Below are 26,156 nucleotides of genomic sequence, written 5' to 3'. Positions count from 1 at the left end.
TCCAGGTGCTCCGGTTTCCTCCTACTGTCCAAAGATGTGTAGGTTAGGTGGATTAGCCATGCTAAATTGCCTGTAGTGTTCAGGGATGTGTAGATTAGGTAGGTTTGGGGAATGGGTCTGGGTAGGATTCTCTGAGGCTTGGTGTGACTTGTTGGGTTGAAGGGCCTGTTTCCACACTGTAGGGATTCTATGAATAAAGTTCCTGGGCTAACACCTTCAGTGCTACATTGGAGAAGATGGAAATCCTGTCCTTCACCCATTGCTCTATTTTTACATTTTTCCCTATGTGAGAAACACTTAGAGGCACACTTCCTATGTCTGCTACAGCCAGAATGCGATTCTCACCTACAAATTAACTTCAGGAAATGCAGAAACAACAAGGTGTAGAGCTGGATGAACACAGCAGGCCAAGCACCATCATAGGAGCAGTAAGGCTGACATTTCGGGCCTAGACCATTCATCAGAAATGCAGGCAAGTTTTAACTCATGTTAATGGGTTAAACCAGCTCTGTTGAATATTTAGCCCGAGTTTATCCCCGAAGCTGCCTTGCTTCCTCTGCTTCAAATATTTATAATACTTTTTCCTGGCATGATGGAATGATTTTGATCTTAAGCATTTCCCCTGGTAAAGCATTTCATGCTGCAACAATTCAAATCAATCCCTCTGAAACTCTCTGCGCAATAACAATTGTGAGCAACAATTTTAAGTTCGGAAAAGACAAATATATTCTTACTTCTTCATGGAAAGAAGGGATATGTTCTAGATGCTCAGGAAGCACAATGGGAAACTCTGTAAAGTGTGAATCCAACATAGATATCATGAATTATTGTGAAATTTAATTCAGTAAATCATAAAATTTCTGTATTCCACTCAGGAATTTACAGCTGGATTGTTGTTAAAACCCGCTCATACATTAATGTCATTTAGGGAAGAGAATCCAACATGATTAGTTTAAATCTTAATGATGTGATTGACTCTTTGTGGGCTCTCAAATAGCTGACAAAGTCATTCCATTGTAATTTCTTCACTTTGTAATAGTGCCATCTTGTGCCCATTCATGTGGCATGTGCATAAGAGAAAATGAAACCAGTCTCTTTTATAGGAGTAACATCAGTCAGGAAAGGTGTGACATACAACATAAAATCTCCAGTAGTTCGAGAATGCCCACTGCTTTCTTATTGGGATAAATCTAGAAATAGAAAATACAAAACAAGAGATAAGAGACATGAGCAGGATTAGTCCATTGGGCCTGATCCATGCTATTTAATGCAACAAATGATACATAAAATCCCTACAGTCCGGAAAGGCTATTTGATCCATTGAGTGCACCAATCCTCCAAAGAGCATCCCACCCTGACCCTCTGGTTTTGCTAATGTTTAACTAGGCAAGACTGAAATGAATCAACTCTCAAAAATCAGATTGACTAAGGAAGTGACTGACAACAGTCAACCTAAGAACAAGCTATAGGAGAACTGAAATTGTAATGGGATCCAAAGAAAACATTTCCTCTGCACCAAAAACAAATCTCTGGATTCAGTTTTGTGTTCAAACACAATAATTTTCATCATCAACCTCAAGAAACCAGACAGTGGCATCCCACTTCTTTCAAAAGGTAATTTTTTAATGCTTCTGGCGACAAAGAGCTTTGTTTTCGGAAAGGATCATTTGACACCCAGTTCACAGTATTTTCATGGGAAATATAACATGAAGATTGCATAGATTCCAGCCTCCTATATCCTGTAATAATGACTTTCTAACGACTTTCACACTAACTCCCCCATATCCATTGATTCCTTGACCAAAAATCTATCTATGACAGCTTTAATTATGATCAATAATGGATCATCCACAATCCTCAAGGGTACACAATTCCAAAGATTCACAATCCTTTCAGTGAAGAAATTTTTCCTTACTTCACTTTCAGTCCGTTATCCTGAGGCTGTGCCCCTATGTTTTAGATTCCTTACCTAGCTGTCAAGCCTTCCCAATACCTCCTACATTCTGAGAAAAAAAATTGAAAAAAGCTGTAGTAAACACAAAAATTTGTATGGGTGTATAAGTAAGGAGCCTTCAGTGCCTTAACATAATTATCTGCAAAATGGCAGATGCTTCCAAGACTACTAAACCAAATTTAAAAGAATGCAAGAAGGCACAAAGGTGGATATTAGGTATAACAGAAACCTGGACATTTTGTGATTGATCACACCCTTTTTAGAATTGTTGGAACAGATGTTTAAATAGGCAAAGATGAGATGCAGAATGTCCACAATATCCTATTAATGGTAGGTGTAGAGGTATGCTGACATATTGCTCTCTCGGCCATTTTGAAACATGTCAATTTATGGGGGGTGGGTGTCGAAGGGGAACAGTGACCTACCCACAAGCATACGAGGCATCATTCTGACCACTAACACCACACTATCGCTGCGGACTGAAATTTTCCAGTTGCCACCTGGGCCACCTTTGTAAGCCAAAAGATGATCCTGCTGGAATGGAGACAGATCTTAGCTGCAAACTGGAGTGGCTAGTGCTCCATGTAACATTTTTGATCTCTTTCCATTATATGTATCAGTGACCTTCAACTCTGCAAATGAGGATCTGTGAGACTGGTGGGCCACCATTGACTTTCATTGGACAGTGAAAACACTCTTCGGCCACGAATTGGCCAGATCGTAACAAAACATATCAGGTGTCAGGCATTGGCACAAAATGATACAGGTTTGGGACTTACAATTTCACCCAACCCCAGAATTAAAATCCAATCCTTTTCCTACAGAAACTGGAATAAAATATGCTCTGACATCTTGCCATAAACTTGGGATGAATGAGACATTACTGCTATAGATGCTGACCCTCTGAAGATCCTAAACTGAAATTCTCTTCAATACTTTCCGTAAGTAGTTTATATGTCCCCAAAAGGATTGGGCAAGCTAATACTAACACCACAACTGTATCATGCTTCTATGTAAGGAAATTCTTTCTTTTTTTCTCCTGCAATAATACCAAAATGCCAATACTCAACAACTCGATTCAACTGACATTGTTTCAATATTAGTACCATTACTGAAATATTAAGCAGACAACGCAAACTTTAATAATATTATTATTATAACAAAATGTTTAGCATCCAGTTCGATATTATGAGAAAATAAGGAAGAAAAAGGAGGCTTTTGTTGCATCTGGAATAATAATAGCAATAGAAATTGGGAAGAGTATCTCAAATGCAGGAGGGAGGCTAAGGCTGAATTAACGGAAGCTAAGGGGAAGCATGAAGAAAGGATGGTAGGCTGTGCTGAAACAAATCGTAAAATGTTCTTCAAACACATTAATAGTAAAAGACTACTGAAGGATAGAGTGGGGCCCATAAAGAACAAGCAGGGTAAGCCACTCACTGAAGCAAAGGGTATAGCAGAGGTACTAACTGAGATCATTGCATTCACCTTTACCAAATTAGAAAGTGGTGACAATGGACCAATTGAAAATGTGGGTCACCAGGAAAAACAGAAGTTGCTGGAAAAGCTCAACAGGTCTGGCAGCATCTGTGAAGAGAAATCAGAGTTAACGTTTCTGGTCCAGTGACCCTTCCTCAGAACTGTAAATTTGGATGTTCAGCAACGGAGCAGTAGAATAGCAGTAGGTAACTAAGAGTTGCTCAAAAGGCTTGCAGCGCTCCAGGTAGAGAAGTCACCAGACACAGATGGGGTGCATCCTAGATCGCTGAAAGAGGTAAGGCAGCAAATCGCAAAGCCATTGACAGAAATTTTCCAGATCTCTCTGAACACTGGATTAGTCCTGGGGGACGAGAGGATTGCAAATGTGATGGCATTGTTTAAGATAGGGGCAAAGGATAACCCAGAAAACTACAGATCTGTATGCTTGGGAAAACTGGCGGAGGCAATAATAAATGAATAAATATGTATTTAGAGAGAAACAAGTTAATACTAGACAGTCAACATGGCTTTATAAGAGCAGGTCAGGTCTGACAAATTTGTTCTTTGACAAGGTAGCACAGGCAATGGATGATGGTCGTGCTGTGGATGTTGTATATTTGGATTTTCAGAAGACATTTGATACATGCTGCATGGTAAATTGATTAGCAAATTAGAAATGTTTGGGATTGATGAATCCTTGGCAGCATGGGTTAGAGTTTGGCTAAAACAGAGCAAATAAAGGGTGTGGATAGATGAGCATTTCTCAGATTGTAGACAAGATGTAAGCGGTGTTCCCCAGGTATTGGTGTTGGGAACCTTGCATTTTCTGATTGATATAAATGTATGGAAATGTGTTCTGAGGGCAAATTCTCTAAATTTTTAAACATTAAGCAAGGAAGAATAGTGGATTGTGAGGATGACACTGAGCAACTTCAGAGGAACATTGACAAGTTGGCTGAATGGACAGAAACCTGGCAGATGAATTTCAATGCAGGTAATGTATTTTGGTAGAAGAAACATGGAGAGACAATGCAGTTTTAATGGTACAACTTTGAGGGGAGTACAGGAGCAGTGGGACCTCATGATTCAATATAATTCTCTGAAGGTGGCCAGGCAAGTTGAAGCAGCTGTTAGAAGTCTTCTAGGATTCTTAGGTTTATAAATCGAGGCATAGAGTATAAAAGCAAGGAAGTGATGCTACACCTCTGCAAATCGTTGGTCAGACCATATTTGGAGAATTGTGTTTAGTTCTGGACACTTTATTTAACGAATAATGTTAAAGCCCGGGAGAGAGTGCAAAGGAGATTTACTAGAATGATACTAGGAATGAGGATTTTATATATAAGGAAAGATTAGATAAATTAGACTTATTCACCTTGGAGAAGAGAAGATTAAGTGGTGACCTTATTGAAGTGTTCAAACTTATGAACAATTTTGACAGGGTAAAGAAAGACATTCTGTTTCCACTAATTGGTATAGAACATGAACATAGAACATAGAACAGTACAGGCCTTTCAGCCCACGATGTTGTACCGAACTATTGTCCTACTCTAAGATCAAACTACCCTGCATACCCTACATTTTACGATCCTCCATGTGCCTATCCAAGAGTCACTTAAAACTCTCCAAAGTATCTGACTCCACTACCACTGCCGGCAGCGCATTTCACACGCCCACCACTCTCTGTGTGAAGAACCTACCTCTGACATCTCCCTTATACCTTCCTCCAATCACCTTAAAATTATGCCCCCTCATAATAGTTATTTCCACCCCGGGAAAAAGTCTCTGACTATCCACTCTATTTATGCCTCTCATCATCCTGTAAACCTCTATCAAGTCACCTCTCATCCTTCTTCGCTCCAATGAAAAAAACCCTAGCTCTCTCAACCTTTCCTCAAAAGACCTGCGCTCCAATCCAGGCAGCATCCTGGTAAATCTCCTCTGCACCCTCCCTAAAGCTTCCACATCTTTCCTATAATGAGGTGACCAGAACTGAATACAATATTCCAAGTGTGGTCTAACCAGAGTTTTATAGAGCTGCAGCATAACCTCATGGCTCCTAAACTCAATTCCCCTGCCAAAGAAAGCCAATACATCATATGCCTTCTTTACAACCCTATCAACTTGGGTAGCAACTTTGAGGGATCTATGGACGTGGACCCTAAGATCCCTCTGTTCCTCCACACTGCCAAGCATCCTGCCATTAACCCTGTATTCTGCATTCAAATTCAACCTTCCAAAATGAATCACTTCACACTTTTCTGGGTTGAATTCCATCTGCCACTTCTTCACCTAGCTCTGCATCCTGTCAATGTCCCGTTGCAACCTACAACAGCCCTCCACACGGTCCACAACTCCACCAACCTTCGTGTCATCGGCAAACTTACTAACCCACCCTTCCACTTCCTCATCCAAGTGGACAGTGGACAGTGAGGACACAAAGATCATCACCAAAGGGGCACCAATCTCTTCCCTCGCTTCCTGTAGTTACCTTGGGTATATCCCATCTGGCCCAGGGGACTTATCTATCCTCATGTGTTTCAAAATTTCTAGCACATCCTCCTTCCTAACATCAACCTGCCTGTTTCATGCTGTCCTCACAAACATCAAGGTCCCTCTCATTGGTATGTTAATAATTAGGGGTCACGATTTCAAGATTGTCAGCAAGAGAGCTAAGGGTGAGATGAGGAGTAACTTCTTTACTCAAAGAGATGTTAGGACTGGAATACGCTGCTTGGGAGAGTTGAGGAGGCAGATTCCATATACAGTTTCAATATATATTTAAAAGTGATGAATTTAGAGGGCTATGGAGATAGGGCTGGAGAATGGGACTAGCTGAGTGGCTCTTTTGGGAGCCAGTACAGACACAATGAGTCGAATGGCATCCTTCCGTACTGTAAAATTTTATGATTTGATGATTTAGCTGTATGGCTTGTCTTCTAATGGTTGGCATATTAAATCTGCAAGTAAGACAAACTATAGGAAATTGATTATCAATTTATGGATTAATATTGAAATGACCCGAATAAGCATTTCATAAAAATATAAGTTATCTTCCTTTTGCCTTATTAAATATATCTTTTTCACTTTTTTTCCAAATTTTCATCCATTATCTAAATGCAATGTTTGGATATGGTTGTCTTAAAATGTAATTTCATGTCTAATCAAAGTTCCTTTTTACTAATTGAAACAAGTGGTGCCATTAAAGAATAATCTAGTACAGATATATCAAAAAAGAGTCATTTGCTAGATTTTAAAAGTCATTATGTGTTGTGTTTAATGGTCAGTATGACAATGTACCTTGAAGGGACAAGCTCATAATATCATCACTGTATTATATCATGTGACCTGACAGTATAACGATCTCATACTCCATCTTACTGGGGATCACTTGAAGCACAACATTCTACTTGAAGGAAAGTACATTGTTGCAGCTTAATAATATAATTTTTGCTCAGACACAAGTACCCATGGAATGTAATGTTTGCAATGTCATGCCTCACTGGGGTAGCGGACTGGAAACCAGGCCCTGTTATTCCTGGCCAACACATTGTGGAGCTGGAAGAACACAGCAAGTCAGGCAGCATCAGAGCAGCAGGAAAATTGATGTTTCAGGTAGGACCCTTCTTTAGAACCTGGGAAGGGTCCCAACCCAAAACGTCACTTTCCTGCTCCACTCTGACTCCAGCATCTGCAGTTCTTGCTATTTCCTGCTATTCCCTGCTATTCCTGGCATTGTCAGACATGTTTATAAAAATTTTCAAAGCATGCAAAGTCCCCAGTTTACTTGTCTGATAGACTCAGATTAACCAAAGTAACGGTCTAGATTTCTGTACTTAAGAACAGTTAAATATTTATTCCAAATAAGTAGATTCTAACCAGATAAATGACTATGAACTGTTGACATATCTGTACCAGTTAATACTCTAAACTTTCATTGCATACATATACATTCTGAAAAGTACTGGGGAAACATTTCAATGGCACCAGTCCTCAGGATTCAATGAAGGGGATCCTTTTGCTTCCTAAGTCCTTTCATTCTCCAAGCTTTTCCTTTTTTCCCAACTTTTTCATAAAGGCATAGAGCAACAATTTCACAAATTATAACATTTCTGTTTTATTAGTTGAAATCAACAGCTTACAGCAACTGGTGGGTGAAAACATTTGGCTTTCTTTAGCTTCAGGTATTTTACTCAGGATTCAATGTAGTGAGAGACAAACCACTTCCCCTTCCAGAGATCCAAGGGCTTCTCACTGTACCATTCACACCCACGAGCTGTTCAGATATCTATAACTCATCACAATTCCACAAACCAATCAGCAACCTGTTGCCTGCCAAATCTGTCCCCTCATACACTTCCCCTCCAATGCATGCAAAGCAACAATATAAACACAACCCACAATGAGTTTCAGTAACTTTGTTTCGAAAAGAACAGCAATTTCTTTCTCAGTTTTTTGTTATAAAACAGTTATTTTCCCAATTCCATCCATAATCAAAAGTATAGTAAAATAAAAAGATATATTCTTAAGAGTAAAGCTTCACTGAAATAAATGTCTATTGGATTCCTCAATAGCACAATATTTTCTTACATTATGGGGATTAACCTAAGTATTCGGCATGGACAATTTGGATGAGAGGGTCTGTTTACATGCTGCAATGACTCTATGACTTCATTACCACATCAAGTTAAAAAGAAACCCATTGGAGATCAACACATTCTAATATATTCAGCAGTCTAGATTTTGGTCATGATTCTGTAACATGAGATTTGAACACAGGAACAGCCTTAAGATCATATAGCAAGGATTCTTTATTCCACTGTGTCATAAGGCAGAGATTGACCCCCCTCTGTGGGAGCTAAAACCAATGCACCCAAAGAGGAGCACCTCACCCTATAATCTGTAAAAGGAGTGTGAAAAGTGGAGTAACCTGCCTTTCAGCAACTTCTAGTGGTTAAAGAAAATTAATCCCTGATACTCGCTTTACAATCAACATGTAACAATCTACTTATCTGACTCTAACAATGAACAAATTGACTAAACTATTAACAAGCTGAATAAACCTCTTCTAACTACTAACTATTCCTGAATAAAACAAGATTCTAATGGTATGCTGTTCCAATAAATATAAGTCCCACTTATGTAAAATAAAACATAATTTAGTCTGTCGAAATTACATTTTCTGATGAAGGGTCTAGGCCCGAAACATCTGCCTTTCTGCTCCTATGATGCTGCTTGGCCTGCTGTGTTCATCCAGCTTTGCACCTTGTTGCCTCGGATTCTCCAGCATCTGCAGTTCCTACTATCTCGAAATTACAGCCAGGTTACGTGTCTTCTGGGATGCTCCATCCCTCCTCCTTCAATTCTTCTGTCAGGAATATTAACTAGCTGTGCCATTGGTCCCTTTGATATTTAGATGGTGCTTTCTATAAGATTTATAGGAATCTGTGAGAGCCAGCTATTCTCTCTTGAGAGCTGAGAGCTGTTAACTCTGGCAGATGGCAGTTAGTTCTCCTGTTTTTATCCAACTGCCCTCTTCTTTCATACCCTTGATGATCAATTTCTTACACTAGGATTGGTCCTATGTTGTCAAAACCATCAGATTTAAATTTAATTAGGTTTTGGTATCTAAGTGCCTGGTTCAAATTGATTGGCTATTGTCTTGGTAACAAAACAAACTACTTGGCCTGCTAACTGTACAGCCTTTTGATACAAATGTTTCAATCCAGGTGCTCTCTATGTACTTTCAAACTTTCAAGCTGCTCACAGCCATTTTATTTAAATCTCTAGTATAGAAAAAGCACATCATCTTTTAAAGGGACCACACAATGATTTCCTCTGTAGCATTTTACAAACACCAAATTCTAACTTGCTGCCTCCCAATCCACAAGTATTATACCCAACTTCGCAACAACTGGTGTTTGATCATTACAAACAAGAAGGAAAATTGTGGTTAAACAAGGAAGTATTTAAAGTTTACACGGTATGAAGGCTGTGGTTAACAATGGGTTGAAAAATATTTTGTCTGTCTACACTTTCTTCCCATGAACCCTCCTTTCCCAACATACAGTCATTTCTCCAAAGATTGTCCATTAACTGTCCTCTCTCACCATCGCCACCTGTTGCTGGAGGTCCTGTCACATTCCAATATCTCCTTTTGGCATTGTGTTAAACTTTGTTTGCTAACACCCTTGTGAAGCGCTTTGGAACATCGAAAATGTTAAAGTGGCAATGTGAAAGTTGTTCGTGAAAAGGGGGAAACTGTGAAAAATATCTTCATTTCAAATCAAGGGTAATGAAGCAAGCAAAATTAGCTATTAAAAATGGCATTTTGGAGATGGAAAAAGAAAGAGAATAAAGTTTGGAGCAGCTAGTAACGGTAATTACAGTGCATTCCATTTAAAATACTTGTGAGCCACCCATGAAGGTTTCATGCTGACATTCACAGTTTTGGTTACAGTTAATTTTCCAAATAGAAACACTGACTGAGCCCCTCTTCCCTCAAAACTGCTGCTAATGGCAATGGTAATGATTCTGAAACATGACAAAGGGAACCTCAAGATTACTGAACTAAACTACTTTAAATTGAAAATCTCAAGAAATTGTGGCAACGAATGAACAAGGTAAACAGAAAACAAAGAAATGTGGATACCTGAAATCTGAAACATAAACAGAAATAGTCACAGAAATAGCCAGAGAAACTCAGCAGGTCTGGCAACATTATGGAGAGAAAGCAGAATCAATGCTTAAAGTCCAGTGACCCTTCTTCAGAACAGTTCTCCAAAGATGCTGCCAGGCCTGCTGAACAAGGTAAATAGTTGTTTCAAAAAATTGCTGGTCATACATCTGATGTACCAACTCAGATCAATTTAAAGTCATTGTATTTTCAGCATGAAAAACAGACCTGTGCCAGACTTCAATTGACTGGATGTTGCTTACAATGGAACAATACTTACTACAGTGTCTACATGCCTGAAATTCTGGGTGCAGTATATAATGAATGATCCCAAATGGCAATCATCAACAAAAACACACACTGCCAGTTGGGTGGAGTAGCCAGGTTTATGGGCGAGATTTGCTTCAACAAAATGCCTTTTGAACCTCTGTGAATCAGTGATAGGAAATTTCACTTGTACATAAAAAGAAAATAAATAGGATCATGGTAAGAGGCATTCAAGAGGATGTTGGAAAATTGTTTAGATAGAAATAGCGTTCAAGGATGTGGGGAAGAAACAGGAGATTGGTACAAGGTAACAACGCTTATTTGAACAGCCAGTACAGGACCAATGGGTTGAATAGCCTCCTTCTGCACTTTAATAATTCTGTGATTCTGTGTAGACCATTTAATCCCTCCAGCCAGCTTGACTATTCAATAAGGTCTCAGCTGCGGAGAACAATGTATATCATGCTAACTAAACATTCCACTACTCAGAACAACTGCATTTCTTTTTAATTTCCTGGGCAATGGTGCTCTGATAAATTTTCTCAGTCTCTCTGCAGTCATTGTTTAGTCTACACAAACTAGAGGGCATAGGTTTAAGGTGAGATGGGAAAGACTTGAAAGGGAACTAAGGGGCAACTTTTTCACACAGAGGATGGTGTGTGTATGGAATGAGCTGCCAGAGGTAGTGGTGGAGGCTGATACAATTACAACTTTTAAAAGACATCAAGATGAATATATGGAAAGGAAAGGATTGGAGGGATATGGGCCAAATGCTGGCAAATAGGAGTAGATTAATTTCGGATATCTGGTCAGCATGGACGAGTTGGACTGAAAAGTCTGTTTCCATGCTGTACTACTCTATTACTCTATGTGCCGCAAGAACATCAGAGGCTCCTTCAGTGCTACCTTCTGCATTCTTATATCCACCTCAGTAACAGTCACATCCTTCTGTTTATTGCTACGGATCCACAGCTGAAATATTTAACTGAATGGCTGTGACTGCTTCCTGGAACCAAGTGTCTAAGTACCATTTGCCTTCCCTGATGTATTGCAGTGTTCAAATCTTGAACTCATGCTCATGATTTATGAGTCAACTTCTCTCAATTTGCAGACACTTATTGTAAATGGTTTATTTAGGTTTTAAATTCAACAATCCTTAGAGCTATTTCAGTTGTGTCCAACCAGATTGGGCTGACAGTGGAATGGATCTGGTTAGAAGACATGAGGAAACTCCAAATCTTACTATTCTGTTGCGACAGGCATTTGCTGGCAATCAATATATTTGTATGAAGATGTGTATATTAATTTATCCTGAGAGTGATTGATTCAACTCTGTATTTAAAAATGATAGTTTATTTTATTTCTCACACACATGCTCCAATACTTGATGGAAATATAATGTCTCATTTACCCACACTATCACACAATATTAGATCAGAGGAAGAAAAAACTGTAATTATAAAAATGGACTTTATCTCTGTCATTATTGTGGTGCAGGCCTGAAGTTGATACTTTGGCCTTGAAGTGAATGCCTTGAAAAATGTAGAAACTTCTTTATAGCCCTTTTTTCCTTCTGATGTTTTGTTTTGTAGTTGATCCATACAGGGATGGATTTTTCAGGTGAATTTGAAGGTGGGGCAGGCTGGTGGAGAGAGAATTCTTCTTTCCCTTTCAATTTATAGCAGTAATAGTTACTTGGCCGCTTAGCTGACTGTAGCACTCTGATGGCGTTTTATAGGACTCTGTCTCTTTAACAAAATTCCTTTGAAAAGTTTTGAATTCAACAGGGAGTAAAGATGGCCAGTTCAACATGTGATGTCACACAAAGTATCAAGTCATTGTCCAAATAAGGTAATTTAATAAGGAGACTGAGTTTGTTTTCCCATCTGAGGTTTTTATATAGCAGAGGTCTTGGTTTGAAAGACTAGGCAACATGACAATGAAGATTTCAAATAGAGTTTGTTTATCTTTCAGCCTGACTCACAGGGGTCACATGAGAAGAATGTCATCCTTGTTCTCTCTGGAGGTAATGTTATTTCTTAATCTGCAAAATATATCCTTGGAAGCCATCTTGATTTTAAACTTAAACGTATCTTTTTGAATACAGATTTGAAGATTTATAATATCACTACACTTGTTGTGACATAGATGTACACATTAAAATTTCTTGGATAGAAGTTTTTGCCCTTATTATCCCATAAATTGCTCAACTTTGGAACCCACAAGCACAGAAATATAATGTAGTTTAAGACCAGCGCATTTCAGTACCTGATACACTTCAATGTCCAACCTGCCACCTCACAGTAGCACAAACTCTGCTCCAAACATTTGCAGAATTTCAAGCCAAAATTTATGTATAATGATATAAAATTGATTTAAATCTCAACAGAAACATTGCCTGAAGAGATCAGATTAGCTGTCCTGAGGAGTGAGGATGAGTTTGCTCCTTCCTCATTAACGAATCCATTCTTTTGTCATGAATAGGCTTATTGCTAAGAGCAGAAGCAGAAATCTCAGCTCATCATTTTGTTACGATTGCCTCCTTCATGAACCCAATAGTTAGCAGTGCTGCCAAAAGGTTGCTCAAAAGGATCAAGCCTGTGTTTATTTCTGATGTGACACTGTTTTGGCATTCTTTCGATTTGGAGTGCCGCCCTGCTAGTCCCGTGGCATTTTCACCTACTGTTCCTATCTCTAACATTTCTGACTTGATGAAGCGAGAAATAATTATGATGCAAGAGACGATTGCTTGCCATTTGCGCTCATCAAAGTAATTGTGTTGGCACTCATCATTGCTGTCTTTCTGATCTCTACATGCAAATTGATATGATGGTTTGTTACTTGGTTTCCCGAGATTAAAAAAACTGGTCAGTGTTTGAGTGACTATATTGAGATTTACAGAAAATAACAGTAAAGCTTTCTTTAAATTTAATGATTGATTGCTGATTGTTAGTCCCAGAAATGATCCAATATTTAAAACTGAAATCCATGCTTCAGCATGTCATATCTTCACAGCAAACGATAAATACTGAACCCAGGCTATTTTACTGAATTTCTGTGTAAAGCATATTCAATTAAAATAGCATTTGTTCATTTACTGTTATTTCTCTTTTTAAATTCACAGCTAAAAAATTATGGATAACTTTGTGAATGGTCTTGAACATTTCTTGCTGTGGCAGCTGAGTCCAATTGTGAGAGGGATCTCTTTACTAATGGTCTAGGTAATAGAACAGGGATTTATGGCCCTCTGGAAGCTGTTTGTGAAGGAGTCTGTAAAATTGGACATCAAACCAAGTACTCTATTCCAAGTACCTAGACCCACCATCACAACATACTGTAATTTTACCTGGGGTAGGGGGAAATGTCATGACGCCTCACTACCTGTGGGCCATTTGAGACATTTAAGTGTTCACTTTAAGGCCATTTAAGCGCTTTATCCGACTACCACTGGCATTTAACCTGTAACAAAAGAAGCCCCCACACAAAGAAGCCAGTCCAACAACTTCTGCTGCTCAGGCTAATGGCCAAACAAGATTTGGGTTTTTCCTTTCAGGATCCTGTACACATTTCCCTTCCTCTTTACTACGCCTACCATGGCTTGCTCATCCGCTAGACACCTTACTCAGCAAGCGAACCCAGTGAAAGTACTCTCTTGTACATCTGGATTAAGTGATAATCTGCATTGGATCCCAGCAGTGGCCACTGCTCCTGATCATGCTGCTGCCTACAGATTGATTGACCTGCAACTTTCAGAAGCACGACTGTCTCTCTGATGATTGAGATTGGAAATTCTGCCTCAAGATTCTACAAACTAAGTCAGTGAAGTATAACCCCTGGATTTCTATGGTAGTTTCATCTGTAAAAAGTTGCTAATAACACAAAGATAGGTGGAGGAACAGGTAGTGTTGAGGAAGTAAGGATGCTGCAGGACTTGGACAGGCTAGGACAGTGGTCAAAGAAGTGGCAGATGGAATACAATATGGGTAACTGTGGGGTTATGCACTTTGATCTGAAGAATTGATGTGTAGACAAATGCTACTGTGCAAAACAATATCTTTTTAAGTTGAATTGCTCAGTTGTCCTGGAAAAGGGTGCTGCTGAAACATCACTGGAAAATGTGTTTCTGATATAGCACATAAACTGACTGGTAACTAGTTCACACACTGGCGGTTGGCTTTAGGTTTGCCCAGCTGAATCAATAAAAAAACACACATTATGAGGCATGACTTCCCCATCCCAAAGGTTTTCGCTTGCCAATGTTAAAAGGATACCATTTTGTGAAAAAGAATTTTGGAAAGACTTGAGATTCTGGAGGGGAGTAAGGGGCTCTGAAATAAATAGGGGGGGGCACAGTGATAGCAGGCAGGTAGGGGTGGGGATTAGTCAGTGAGGTGGGAGGAGAGGATAGGTGGGAGAGAAGACGGACAGGTCAATGAGTGGGGGCTGGTCTTGGGATGAGGTCGGGGGTGGGAAGATTTTGAAGCTAGTAAAGTCCACATTGAGTTTGAGATTCATAAGATGCTCATTGATCCCAACAGAGAGCTCGTAGGGTCTCTTCATCAGTTAGTTTTGATAGCAATGCTGACTCCATAAATTCAGTTCATAACTTCCTGTTCCAGAAGTAGGTATATCCACCTCAAATTTCTTTGATTGGTCCCCAAACTGGCCTCCTAATTTCTCTAAAGGCTGTTGCATCAATTTCAGATCTTGTGAGCTTCTATCACTATTGGATTTGCAGATCATTCTGTGTTATCTATTAAGAATCTAATATCTTGATTCTGTTTTTGTGAGTTTCAGCTGAGATGAGTGATCTAGCTAGATGTAGATTTACACCAGATTTGATATGAGGCAGGTGTCACAGTCTTGCCACGGAGGCTTGTGGATTTTAAAAAATGGACAATTCACTTTACAAACAAAATGGAGTTAAGAGGTCAGGTGACTTTTTTTCTTTTCTATCAATATATATGCGTCTACCAATGGATCTCTAAGATAGCTGGCACGCCTGCGTAGAACATTAAAATGAGTGTGAAGGAGAATCACCTTTTATCACAAGATGATATAAGCAATTAAAATTGAAATTGTTGATGGCCAAAACATGAGAAACCATTTGTGAGGACAATGAAATACAGACATTATGGTCACCTGACAAAAGCCTGGTTTTTGTTAAAGGAAATCTATTAAGATACACTTTGGGAGCAGCAGGAAGACAAAAAAATGATTGCAGACTAACAAGAAACAGGGCCTGCCTAAAATCAAACAGGAGGAAGAAAATTCATTGTGCTGGCATTTCTGCATCTACTTGAAGAACCAAACCAGGTTTCCATTGAAGGGGTTTGATTATACCTTGACTAGAGTGAAGGTATATGAAGAAGGAGCTCCTCCAAGCTGAAAATCCATCTTCATAAACCTCCTGCAATCATAGACCTTTCAAGATCTCACCTTGAAGGGAGCAAGCATGGCAGTGAATCTTTGGCCTTTTACCTCTATCGTAAACCACCTTCCTTTGTATGTGTGTGTGACTGTGTGAATAGGTGTGGTTGTATATTCTCTTCAGATGTAATAAATCATTAAACCTTCTTTGTTGAAAACTTTACAAGTAAACCTGTCATTTATCTCTCCTTGACAGTTACAGAACTCAAGGGTTAAAACACTCTCCTCTCAAAACACATTGTCTTCAGTCAGTCAGAAGGTGGAAGATATCCCTGCATCTCTCCCTGGCCAAAACAAAGGTTATTTTTGGATTGCTAGCTCCTTCTCTTTACGGGATCAGCAGAGCTGGATCTGAAGAGGGCAGCGCAGGTACAATTGGATTTGATACAACTTGTCTAGAGATGTAATGCTTATCACATGTGAATGCAGTAACAAGACCACATTTTATGTCCAATAGACCATAAGGTATAGGAGCACAAATAAGTCATTTGGCTCATCATGTCTGATCCGCCATTTGATTATGGCTAAGATCTTTCTCGAACTCATTCTCCTATCTTCTCCCCATAACCCTTGATCACGTTACTAATCAAGAACCTATCTATCTCCGCCTTAAATGCACTCAATGGCTTGGCCTCCACAGCTCTTAATGGCAATGAATTCCAAAGATTCGCCACTCTCTGACCGAAGAAATTCTTCCTCATTTCAGTTTTAAAGGGTCATCCCATCACTCTGAGGCTGTACTCTTGGGTCCTGGTGTCTCCTACCAGTGGAAACATCTTCACCACATCCACTCAATCCAGGCCTCTCAGTATTCTGTAAATTTCAACCAGATCCTCCCTTTATCCTTCTAAACTCTATTGAATAGAGACTCAGAGTCCTCACCGCTCCTCACATGATAAGCCTTCATTCTTGTGAACCTCCTCAATGACTAAAGTTGGGCAAACCAGGCTACAATTTCCTATCTGTTGCCTCCTTCCCTTCTAAAACAGGGGTGTTACATTTGCCATTTCACTGTGACCCTCCCTGATTCCAGTGATTCCTGAAAGATCACCACCAATGTCTCCACAATCTCCTCAGCTATCTCCTTCAGAACCCTGGGGTTTCGTCCATCTGATCCAGTGACTTATCTACCTTCATACCTTTCAGCGTCCCAGCCCTTTCTCCTTAGTGATGGCCCCTACACTCTCCTCTGCCCGATTCTCTTAAGGTTCTGGTACGCTACTAATGCCTTCCACTGTGAAGTACCTGTTCAGTTACAGAGTCATACAGTCATTGAGATGTACCACACGGAAACAGACCCTTCGATCCAACTCATCCATGCTGACCAGATATCCTAAATAAATCTAGTCCCATTTGCCAGCATTTGGCCCATATCCCTCTAAACACTTCTTATTTATATATCCTTCCAGATGCCTGTTAAATGTTATAATTGTACTAGCTTCCACCATTTTCTCTGGCAGCTCATTCCATACATGTACCACCCTCTCCATGAAAATGTTGCCCTTTACATCCCATTTAAATCTTTCCCCTTTTATCTTAAAACTACGCTGTCTAGTTTTGGACTCCCCTACCCTAGAGAAAAGACCTTGTCTATTTAACCTATCCATGCCCCTCATGATGTTATAAACCCCTATTAGGTCATCCCTCAGCCTCTGATGCTCCGGGAAAAATAGCCCCAGCCTATTCAGCCTCTCCCTATAGCTCAAACCCTCCAATCCTGGCAATATCCTTGTAAATCTTTTCTGAGTCCTTTCAAGTTTCGCAACATCCTTCCTATAGCAGAGAGACCAGAATTGCATGCAGTATTCTAAAATGTCCTGTAAGCTGCAACATCACCTCCCAACTCCTGGTCTGACCAATAAAGTCAAGCATACCAAACTTCTTCACTATCCTGTCTACCTGCGACTCCACTTTCAAGGAACTATGAACCTGCACTCCAAGGTCTCTTTGTTCAGCAACACTCCCCAGGACCTTACCATTAAGTGTATTTGTCCTGCCCTGATTTGCCTTTCCAAAACGCAGCACCTCACACTTATCTAAGTTAAACTCCATCTGCCACTCCTCGACCCATCTGCCCTTCTGATCAAGATCTCATTGTACACTGAGGTAATCTCCTTCGCTGTCCACTACACCACTAATTTTGGTGTCAAATGCAAACTTCCTAACCATACCTCCTATGTTCAAATCCAAATTGTTTATATAAATGACAAAAGCGAGCAGACCCAGCACCCATCCTTGTGGCACACCACTGGTCACAGTCTGAAAAGCAACCCTCCACTACCATCCTCTGTCTTCTGTCTTCAAGACAGTTCTCTTTCCAAATGGCTAGTTTTCCCTGTATTCCACATGATCTCACCTTGCTAACCAGTCTATCATGTTGAACCTTGTCGACCACCTTACTGAAGTCCATTTAGATCACGTCCACCACTCTGCTCTCATCAATCCTCTTCAATGATTCTTCAAAAAAACTCAATTTCCTTGCTCCCTGTTACTATTTCTCTGCTCTCATTTTCCAGCAGTCCAATGTCAGTCTTGCCTGTCTCTTACCTTTTATATATCTACAAAAACTCTTGCAATCTTCTTTTATATTACTAACTTGCTTCAACTAATGTTACTAAAATAAGGACTCTAAAATGTCATGGAATAAAGAATGCTTCTTTGACTGCAAATATCACCAATTGTCTTAAATAGCCATGTGGGAGTTAAATACAAGTTTGCATTTTAATTTTGGACATTGGATGTCATAACCTTATTACCTTTATTCATTCAAAGGATGACGGCATCGCTGGATAGGCAGCATTTATTGCCCATTCCTAATTGTTAAGAGTCAACCACATTGCTGTGGATCTGGAGTCACATGTAAGCCAGACCAGGTGAGGATGGTAGTTTTCTTCCCTAAAGAACATTAGTGAACCAGATGGGTTCTTCCAGACAATCGACAATGGATTCACAGTTATCACTGGATTCTTAATTCCATATATATTGAATTCAAATTCCACCATCTGCTGTGGCGGGATTCAAATCCAGGTCCCCAGAACATTATCTAGGTCTCTGGATTATCAGTCCAGCGATAATGCCACTAGGCCATTGCATTAGAGCAAGTTACTTTAAGTTTACATTGATAAGTAATTCTTAACTGAAAATTATTGCCATTTATATGTTAACAGCATGTTAATTGTCCAATTTTTTTTAAAGTTAGGGTTGGCAAATCTCTTATTAATGTTGTACACCATAGTGCAACGGAAGCGTGCAGCCCAAGCATAGTTGCAGTCAAGGTTCATATTCCACTTTACGTCCACTCTAATTCTTGGTCTTCAGATGTGGTAAGACCAATGTTAATGTTGCTTTTCACTTGTCAGCTTGTTGGTCTGTTTTGTTTGAAATTTCTGGATTGGCATATGAAGCTATTTAATTTCTAACTTTACCCAACCATTATGACATTCACCTCTGATGTCCCTGTTCACAATCGCTGGGAGATTTCTTATTCTTACTGTCAACTTAGCTTGAAATAAAGAGGAGAAAGTGAGAATCCTCTGTGTCATACATAAACACCATTTTCATTGTTTAACTCTGACAGTCAACATTTTGGGAACCCTGTCAATGTGCAAGTGTTTGCATCCAGAATACATATTACTCTGAAGGTTGTCAGAACTGCAGATGCTGGAGTCAGAGATAACATACTGTGGAGCTGGAGGAATACAGCAGGCCAGGCAGCATCAGAGGAGCAGCAAAATTGACATTTCGAGTTGGAACCTTTCTTCAGAAATAAATGGAGAGGACAGGTGGGGCTGGGGAAGGTAGGTGGGATGGCGATAGGTGAGTGCATGTAGGGAGTGGTGGGAGGAAGATGGACAGGTTGTGTCAGGTCAAGCAGGCAGGGATGAGAGGGAGGGTTGGACATGGGATGAGGCTGGGGCCGAGGAGATGTTGAAACTGTTAAAATCCACTTACTGTGAGGCTTTTTTCCTCAATCCTGCTTCTACCCACGTGACTGCTAATATTGATTCCTTACCTACATACTACGCAACCTAATGCGTGTTAAAGGTCTAATTGCAATACACTGCAAATAAGAATTTTTGCAAGAATTCAAGAGGAAAATCAGAGCTCTACTAATTGGGCTTAGGGAGCCAGTATAGTTTCATGCTTTGGTTAACAATCCATTCAATGGCTTAAGCTGACACAGAGTGAATAGTTATAATGCCACTCGGAATGAATTTTTTTCACAACATACGTTCAGCACTGGAGCATTGGTCTGACACATTTCCGCAATTCCTCGAACACTTGGAAAGCAATTACCACCTCCACCTTCCATAGACTGTGATAGAGTCAAGTTCGGAAGGAGCATTGTCCTCGCCGGGAGCAGTGCCCCCTGTGGCCGGAGGGAGCACCGTCCTCTCCTGGCTCTCCGGGAGCAGGGCTCCCTGTGGCCGGAGGGGGCACCGTCCTCTCCTGGCTCTCCGGGAGCAGTGCAGCCTGTGGCCGGAGAGAGCACCGTCGTCTCCTGGCTCTCTGGGAGCAGTGCCCCCTGTGGCCGGAGGGGGCACCGTCCTCTCCTGCCTCTCCGGGAGCAGTGCCCCCTGTGGCCGGAGGGGGCACCGTCCTCCCCTGGCTCTCTGGGAGCACTGCCCCCTGTGGCCGGAGGGAGCACCGTCCGCTCCTGGCTCTCCGGGAGCAGAGGCCCCTGTGGCTCCGCCCTCGCTGCTTCTATTGGCTTGAAATGTGGACGCCTTGTGAATGAGACACATGCGCAGTAGGTAGGGTCAGGGTTGGACCGGAGGTTGTCTTTTATTTTCTGTCAGAGTTCCCGTCCTTCGGCTGCTGGCGGAGTTGGGGTTTTTGTTCGGTCGGATGGAGAGGAGGCCTTTGACCTTGACTGTTTACTGGGCATTGTGAATGAGCGCCGCGGGAACACGATGGCAGCCCCAAGGGCCGGGGAGCCCCCAGGTACTTTACTGTGGCGGGACAGAGAGGGTGAGGCCTGGCGGTGTGATCAGGGGTTCGCCGCCTCTGGCTAGGCCTCATTCGGCACCGTTTCTAGTGTGGCTGTGGTGGTGATGCTGTCGTGTAAAGGAACTTTTTGGTTCCGGTCGTTAAAATCTTCTGAGCTTATGTGCGAGGCGACCTAACTAAGTCTTTAATAAGATCGAATTTGATACATAAGCCTTAAATAACTGGAGCCCAAAACGACGGTTAATAACTTATTTCCTTAATTATTGTTAATAATTGTTAATAATTCCAATAAGGTATTCATAAATCTCAACCCTCAGTGTGAGTAAACAAGAAAGGAATAGAAGGATGTACTGATAAAGTGGGAGAAGGCTCGGAGACTATAAATATCACTGTGGACTATTTAGATTGAGCCGTCTTAATTTATTTTGCTGTAAATTCTTTGTTTCTTTTAAACCAGTTGAACCAAATAGCGTCACTGGGTAAATGTCGAATTGAGGATTTCCCACATTGGTGTGAGTGATGGAGGCGTGGGCTATTTGTTCGATCAAATGTGTTTATAAATATGATGCCCCTTGCACGGTGTATGCAATTGTTACTTCCAAAGTTTAGTTAATCCCTTCCGATCCATGGGAGTTCACATGAATCGATCTTCAAATGGCAAGGGAGTGTCATGGATGCAAGCAAAATAAAGTATGTTGTCTATTTACTAAATTCTGAATGTGAATGCAGTATTACAGTTTTTGGGTTCAGGTTACAAGCACAAACTTGTCAAGTTTTATTCTGTTAATATAATTTGTTGTAACTGTCACTTACTTGCATTTATGGTGAATATTGAATGTCCTGAAATGTGTCTGTACGCTTCACCAAAAAGGAGAATAAAAATTGTGTAGAAATTAGTAGATTTAATCCAAAAAATCTGGGGGATACAGTTCCAAGTCAGGATGGCATGTGACTTGAAAGAGAATTTGCAGAAAATGTGTTTCTGTCTGCCTTTGTCCTCCTGACTGGTTGCTAGTTTGGAAGGTGCTGTTGAAGCAGCTTCAGTTATTTTCTCTGCATCCTGCAGCCAGTCCTCACTGCTTCCACTGAGCAGCTAGTGGGCCACGTAATGTTTAAGTTGGTGATCAAGGTACTGATCAAGTTGGCCACTTGATCAGTCGTTTTGTGTTATTGGAGCTACGATCATCCATTACATGTGGTGGATTTACTGAATGTTAAGTTGGATGCTGGTGGATATCTTAGATCAGTGCTTCACAAATTATATTGTGAGCCCATTTTGACACAAGTTACCATGCCCCTTGACCTCAACAAAATGAGAACTACGTGTAATAACATTTGGTATTTTACTGTTGAAGTTTAACTTTTTTTTTAAAAGATAAACATAAGATAAATATATGTATGAAGATTTGAGCTTGGCACTAAATTATTTTGTGAAACGGTTGTTTTATTGAACCTAATGTGACAGATGGGTGGCACGTTGTGACTCAGTCTATCAGAATCTAGCAGTTTTTGATACTTTTGGGGTTTAGTTGTGCAGTGACATTCAGGGTCGATCGATATCCAATCTGATGTAGACAAGTGCATTTCACACAAATGCTGTTTACAAAAGAAACCATCACCTTCGATGTGATCAGTGCAATGCCAGTGTAGTTGTAGAGTGAGTTAGAATCTTGTCAGAACTTCTGGAAATTTTTTTTCTTTTTTAAAAATTGTTTTCATGAAATTTCAGTAAACAGTTCAGTTTCAGATGTGCGCAAATCCAGTTCTTCATTTAACTTTCAAAAAGATTTTGGAGAAAGTCAAACTTTACATAATTTTCCTCCATTTGGATGAGATGAAGTGCATCTTCAGGTGCCTGGGATAATTGCTTGTTACAGAAATGAGACATTGTTTGATTTCGTTGTCAGGAAGAAACTTGGAAAATTGGGGGAGCGAGTCATAGTTCACCCTCATCAGATTATTCTTTCAAAATGCAGTTTGCTTCATGAGCACTATGATCAGCCATTGAAGAATTTTTGTGTTCATTTACAAAATTGCATTTAATTCATTTAATTTCCCCAAGTCCAAAAACCTTTTGAAGTTCCCTTTATCTTGACAACAGGTAACAGCATACAATATTCAGATCCCATGGCTTCACACAGGTGTACAAATAGACACTCGTGAAGTGAGTGCTAGATGAAGTTTGCAATTGATGTGACCTGCTGCAGTGCTTTGAATAGTTTGTTCAGTTCTTTTGTTGCATTGTTCCTGTAAATCATGCAGCAAATCCAAATAGCTGATAGCAACTGTTTTCACTAGGGTATGCACATCTCACTTATGGCCTGTCATAGCTAGAAAATCATTAGCACAATGTCCAACCATGCAATCTCATTGAGTAGTTTTGTCCCATAATTCACTGAATATTCCATTTCATAGCCAACGTTCAAAGACAGAACAGTGGCTTCAAGAATATAATTTGTTCATGTATAATGTACAAAAGCTGATCTGTGTGCATCATACCCCTCCGCTCGCCTTAATTTGAGACACTAAACAGTGTATGGATCGCAGATATTCCACCAGCACAGATTCCTGATCGCTTGCAATTGCCTCAATCCCTCACTTCATGTGTTGTTTGAGAAGGGCACAGCTGTAAGTTTGTTTGCCGTTGCCTCTGCCTCTCCTAACATTAAGTTACCCATTTTGATTGCAGCAGGCAAAATCGTTTTTGCAGTCATTTAAAGCATCTTTGTGTGCAATCTTATCGTTCACATCAAAAGATGCCCTTTTGGTTCCTTTGGATGCAGTTAACGCTCTCTTAAACTGAATTTGTTCTTTGAAAAGCTCCTCTTTCTATGTATTCCAAAAGTCGCATGATAATCAATTTATTAACCAATGACCACAGTGAATCTGTCAGTTAACCTACAGTATGCATGAAGTGAGAAAATTCTTGGAAGTTGTCAGTACTTTGTAATCAATTAGCTCGTGTTATGCACCTAGAGCAGATGGGACTTGAACCTAGGTCTCTTGGCTCAGAGGTTGAGACACTATCACAGTACCACAAGAGCCGTTCCTTGAAGTTGTATGGTATTCTGGTTATAAAGGTAATTAATGATCAATATTTTGATGGTTAGCGTTTTGGTCAGATATTACAGTAGGTGACACCTGCTCAGTCATATTGCATAAAAACAGGAAAATTGGAGAAAATAAAGATTGTTATCTTGTTAACCTGAGTTTTCAGGTAGGAATTATCTTGCATGTGTTCATGTTACTTGTCTATAACTACAGCTTAATACTGGATCCACATACACCACACTTTATCTATCAAAAAAAGCAGTGCTTCAAATAGTGACTACTGTCTACTTTGCCCCATTCTGGGAAATGACTATTCAGTACTCTGCTTTCTGCCTTCTAGCAAATTTTGTCTCCTGTTTCTTTAATCTTATTGCCTACTAGTATGCAAATAAATCCTGTTTTATATTCAGATGATGGCTGAAAGTCTTGTCTGCTTCTATTCTGAAAGCTTCTGAATGTGGGATCTTTTCGATTATTCTCAGCATTATTAATAGTCATACAGTTCAGAATTTGTTAAGAGGAAACTCGGACAAATAATTTTTCAGCAGTTCATATGAACCTCTTAATTGTTATGCATTTCTGTTTAACAGGTGGACTGGAGCTTAATCCAGATGCTGCAGATTTCATTCCTCGAGAAATGCAGGAAACAGAGAGAAAAAATAAACCAGAGGATTTTGGCAGGAACAATAACACCAATCTATCATCATCCAGGCAGCGGCCATTTCGTAGCTATCGCTCTGGTTTGACACACAAAAGAGAGTATTCTCAGCAGTCAAGGAATCATTATAATGAAGACCCTGCCTCTGATCCCAGGGCAGGCAGTGAGGGGCACAGGACTAACCAGAATAAAGCAGGTATGCATAGTTTTCAAAATCAACGACGACACCGTGTAAGAGAAGAAAAGTCTTGTTCTGGAGAAACACCACTTGCTAATGATTCACAGCAGGAAACCGTTGGAAATTTATTTCAATCAAGGTTATTCGAAAAAAATTCAGTGGAGGATATCGCACAGAAAGACCCAGTGGAGGCAGGGGCAGAATGGGTGGAGCACAGAAAGATTCATAATTCAGACCAAGAAAATTGGAGAGCACCAGCAAGTCGGGCTGGAGCCAAACCAAAGAAAGTTAATCTGCACGTGTATAAACACAATCGAGGAATGGTTAACCAAGGAAAATTTACCTTTGAGAAAGATGGTAGAACATTTGGAAAAAAGACTAATGTAATGATTGAAAACATGAGCCCTCCAGAAGCTAACCAAATAGAACACACTTGTGAACCTTCTGTAATGGATAAAAATTATGAAAGATGCAATGATCAGTCAGAGAGAAAGTTTCTTAAAAATAGAAATAGCCAGAGAGAATTCACCTGGGGCAAAGCATACTCTGACCATGAAGCATACAGAGGTTCGACTGCAGACAATGTTAGGACAGGCTCCAGTTTCGCCATGACTGCTTCAGCAGTGGATACCAAGACTAACTTCAATGAGGAGAGTGTGAATCCTAAATTACAGGATCGTTTGACCCACCGAACACAAACATGGAAAATGAGTGACGTAGAAAGAAGAAGAAAACGACCAGAAGATCTACAAAAAAAATCCTTTGATCTGCAAAAGAAATCCTTTGATTCGGGAAGGAAGACGTTTTGGAAAAAACAGATGGAAGTTCACAAGAGCAAGGAGACTCACACAGGTTAGCTTCCCCAACTAATTCACTGATTAAAATTTCTTAAATACATTTTTACAAATTATTGAATAAACGAGTTTTGTATTGTGGGCAAGTTCTTGAATTTCACAGTTGAAGTGTTTTGGGATGGTTTAAATCTCTTCTTTCATCTTGTCTCACCACCTCTCCCCATTCCAAATAGAATTATACACTGCAAACATTCACCTTTTGGAATTGCTTCCAGTGTCGTGGAGAAATGAGAATAATGCAGGTTGTCAAATCAAAAGTTGTTTCATTCGAGCAATGTGCATCTTCGTTTCCATTTTTATCAAAATCGACTTGAGAAACAGTGAAATTTTAAAATTTGACAAAACAAACCTTCACAATTTGCTAAATTATTTTGTCAATGTCAGCGGACTGATGGAGCTTTCGCCACCAGGATTGAGAGGTTCTGAGCCATTTATAGTCATAGTTGAGTATTTTACTGATCATTGATTGTAATTAACATGCAAAAATTTGCTGAAATGATTAGACACAGATGTGGTTAATTTTGGTAGGAAGTATGAAAAGTAATAATTAAAGTTAAATTACAAATGTCTAAATATGTTGGAGCTGAGAACTGATTGGGTGCTTGTACATAAATCTTTGAAGGTTGGGGGAATGGAATACAACAGCAAGGAAGTTATGC

At 40.1% G+C, this 26,156-nt stretch overlaps 1 protein-coding gene and 1 long non-coding RNA gene across 2 annotated transcripts in view; one reads left to right on the top strand and one right to left on the bottom strand.

Moving 5' to 3' along the window:
• Positions 1-817: 817 nt before the first annotated feature.
• LOC125486691 lies at positions 818-20,172 on the bottom strand. The gene is made up of 2 exons (XR_007265330.1): positions 20,038-20,172; positions 818-1,190 (listed from the first exon to the last, which is right to left on the bottom strand). It is a non-coding gene; the product is annotated as an uncharacterized LOC125486691 (long non-coding RNA).
• Positions 20,173-20,533: 361 nt separating this feature from the next.
• The window catches only part of LOC125485451 (transcriptional repressor NF-X1-like), a 75,628-nt gene continuing 70,005 nt past the window's right edge, over positions 20,534-26,156 (top strand). Inside the window, exons 1-2 of the mRNA XM_048608287.1 lie at positions 20,534-20,750; positions 24,398-25,495. Of these exons, the coding sequence (XP_048464244.1) occupies positions 20,720-20,750; positions 24,398-25,495 (1,129 nt within the window). The 5' untranslated portion in view covers positions 20,534-20,719. The remainder of the gene's footprint in view (positions 20,751-24,397; positions 25,496-26,156) is intronic.

The sequence above is a fragment of the Rhincodon typus genome, chromosome 2 (assembly GCF_021869965.1).
Source record: "Rhincodon typus isolate 14 chromosome 2, sRhiTyp1.1, whole genome shotgun sequence".
Classification (NCBI taxonomy): Eukaryota; Metazoa; Chordata; class Chondrichthyes; order Orectolobiformes; family Rhincodontidae; genus Rhincodon; species Rhincodon typus.
This window is presented reverse-complemented; position numbering and strand designations above follow the sequence as displayed.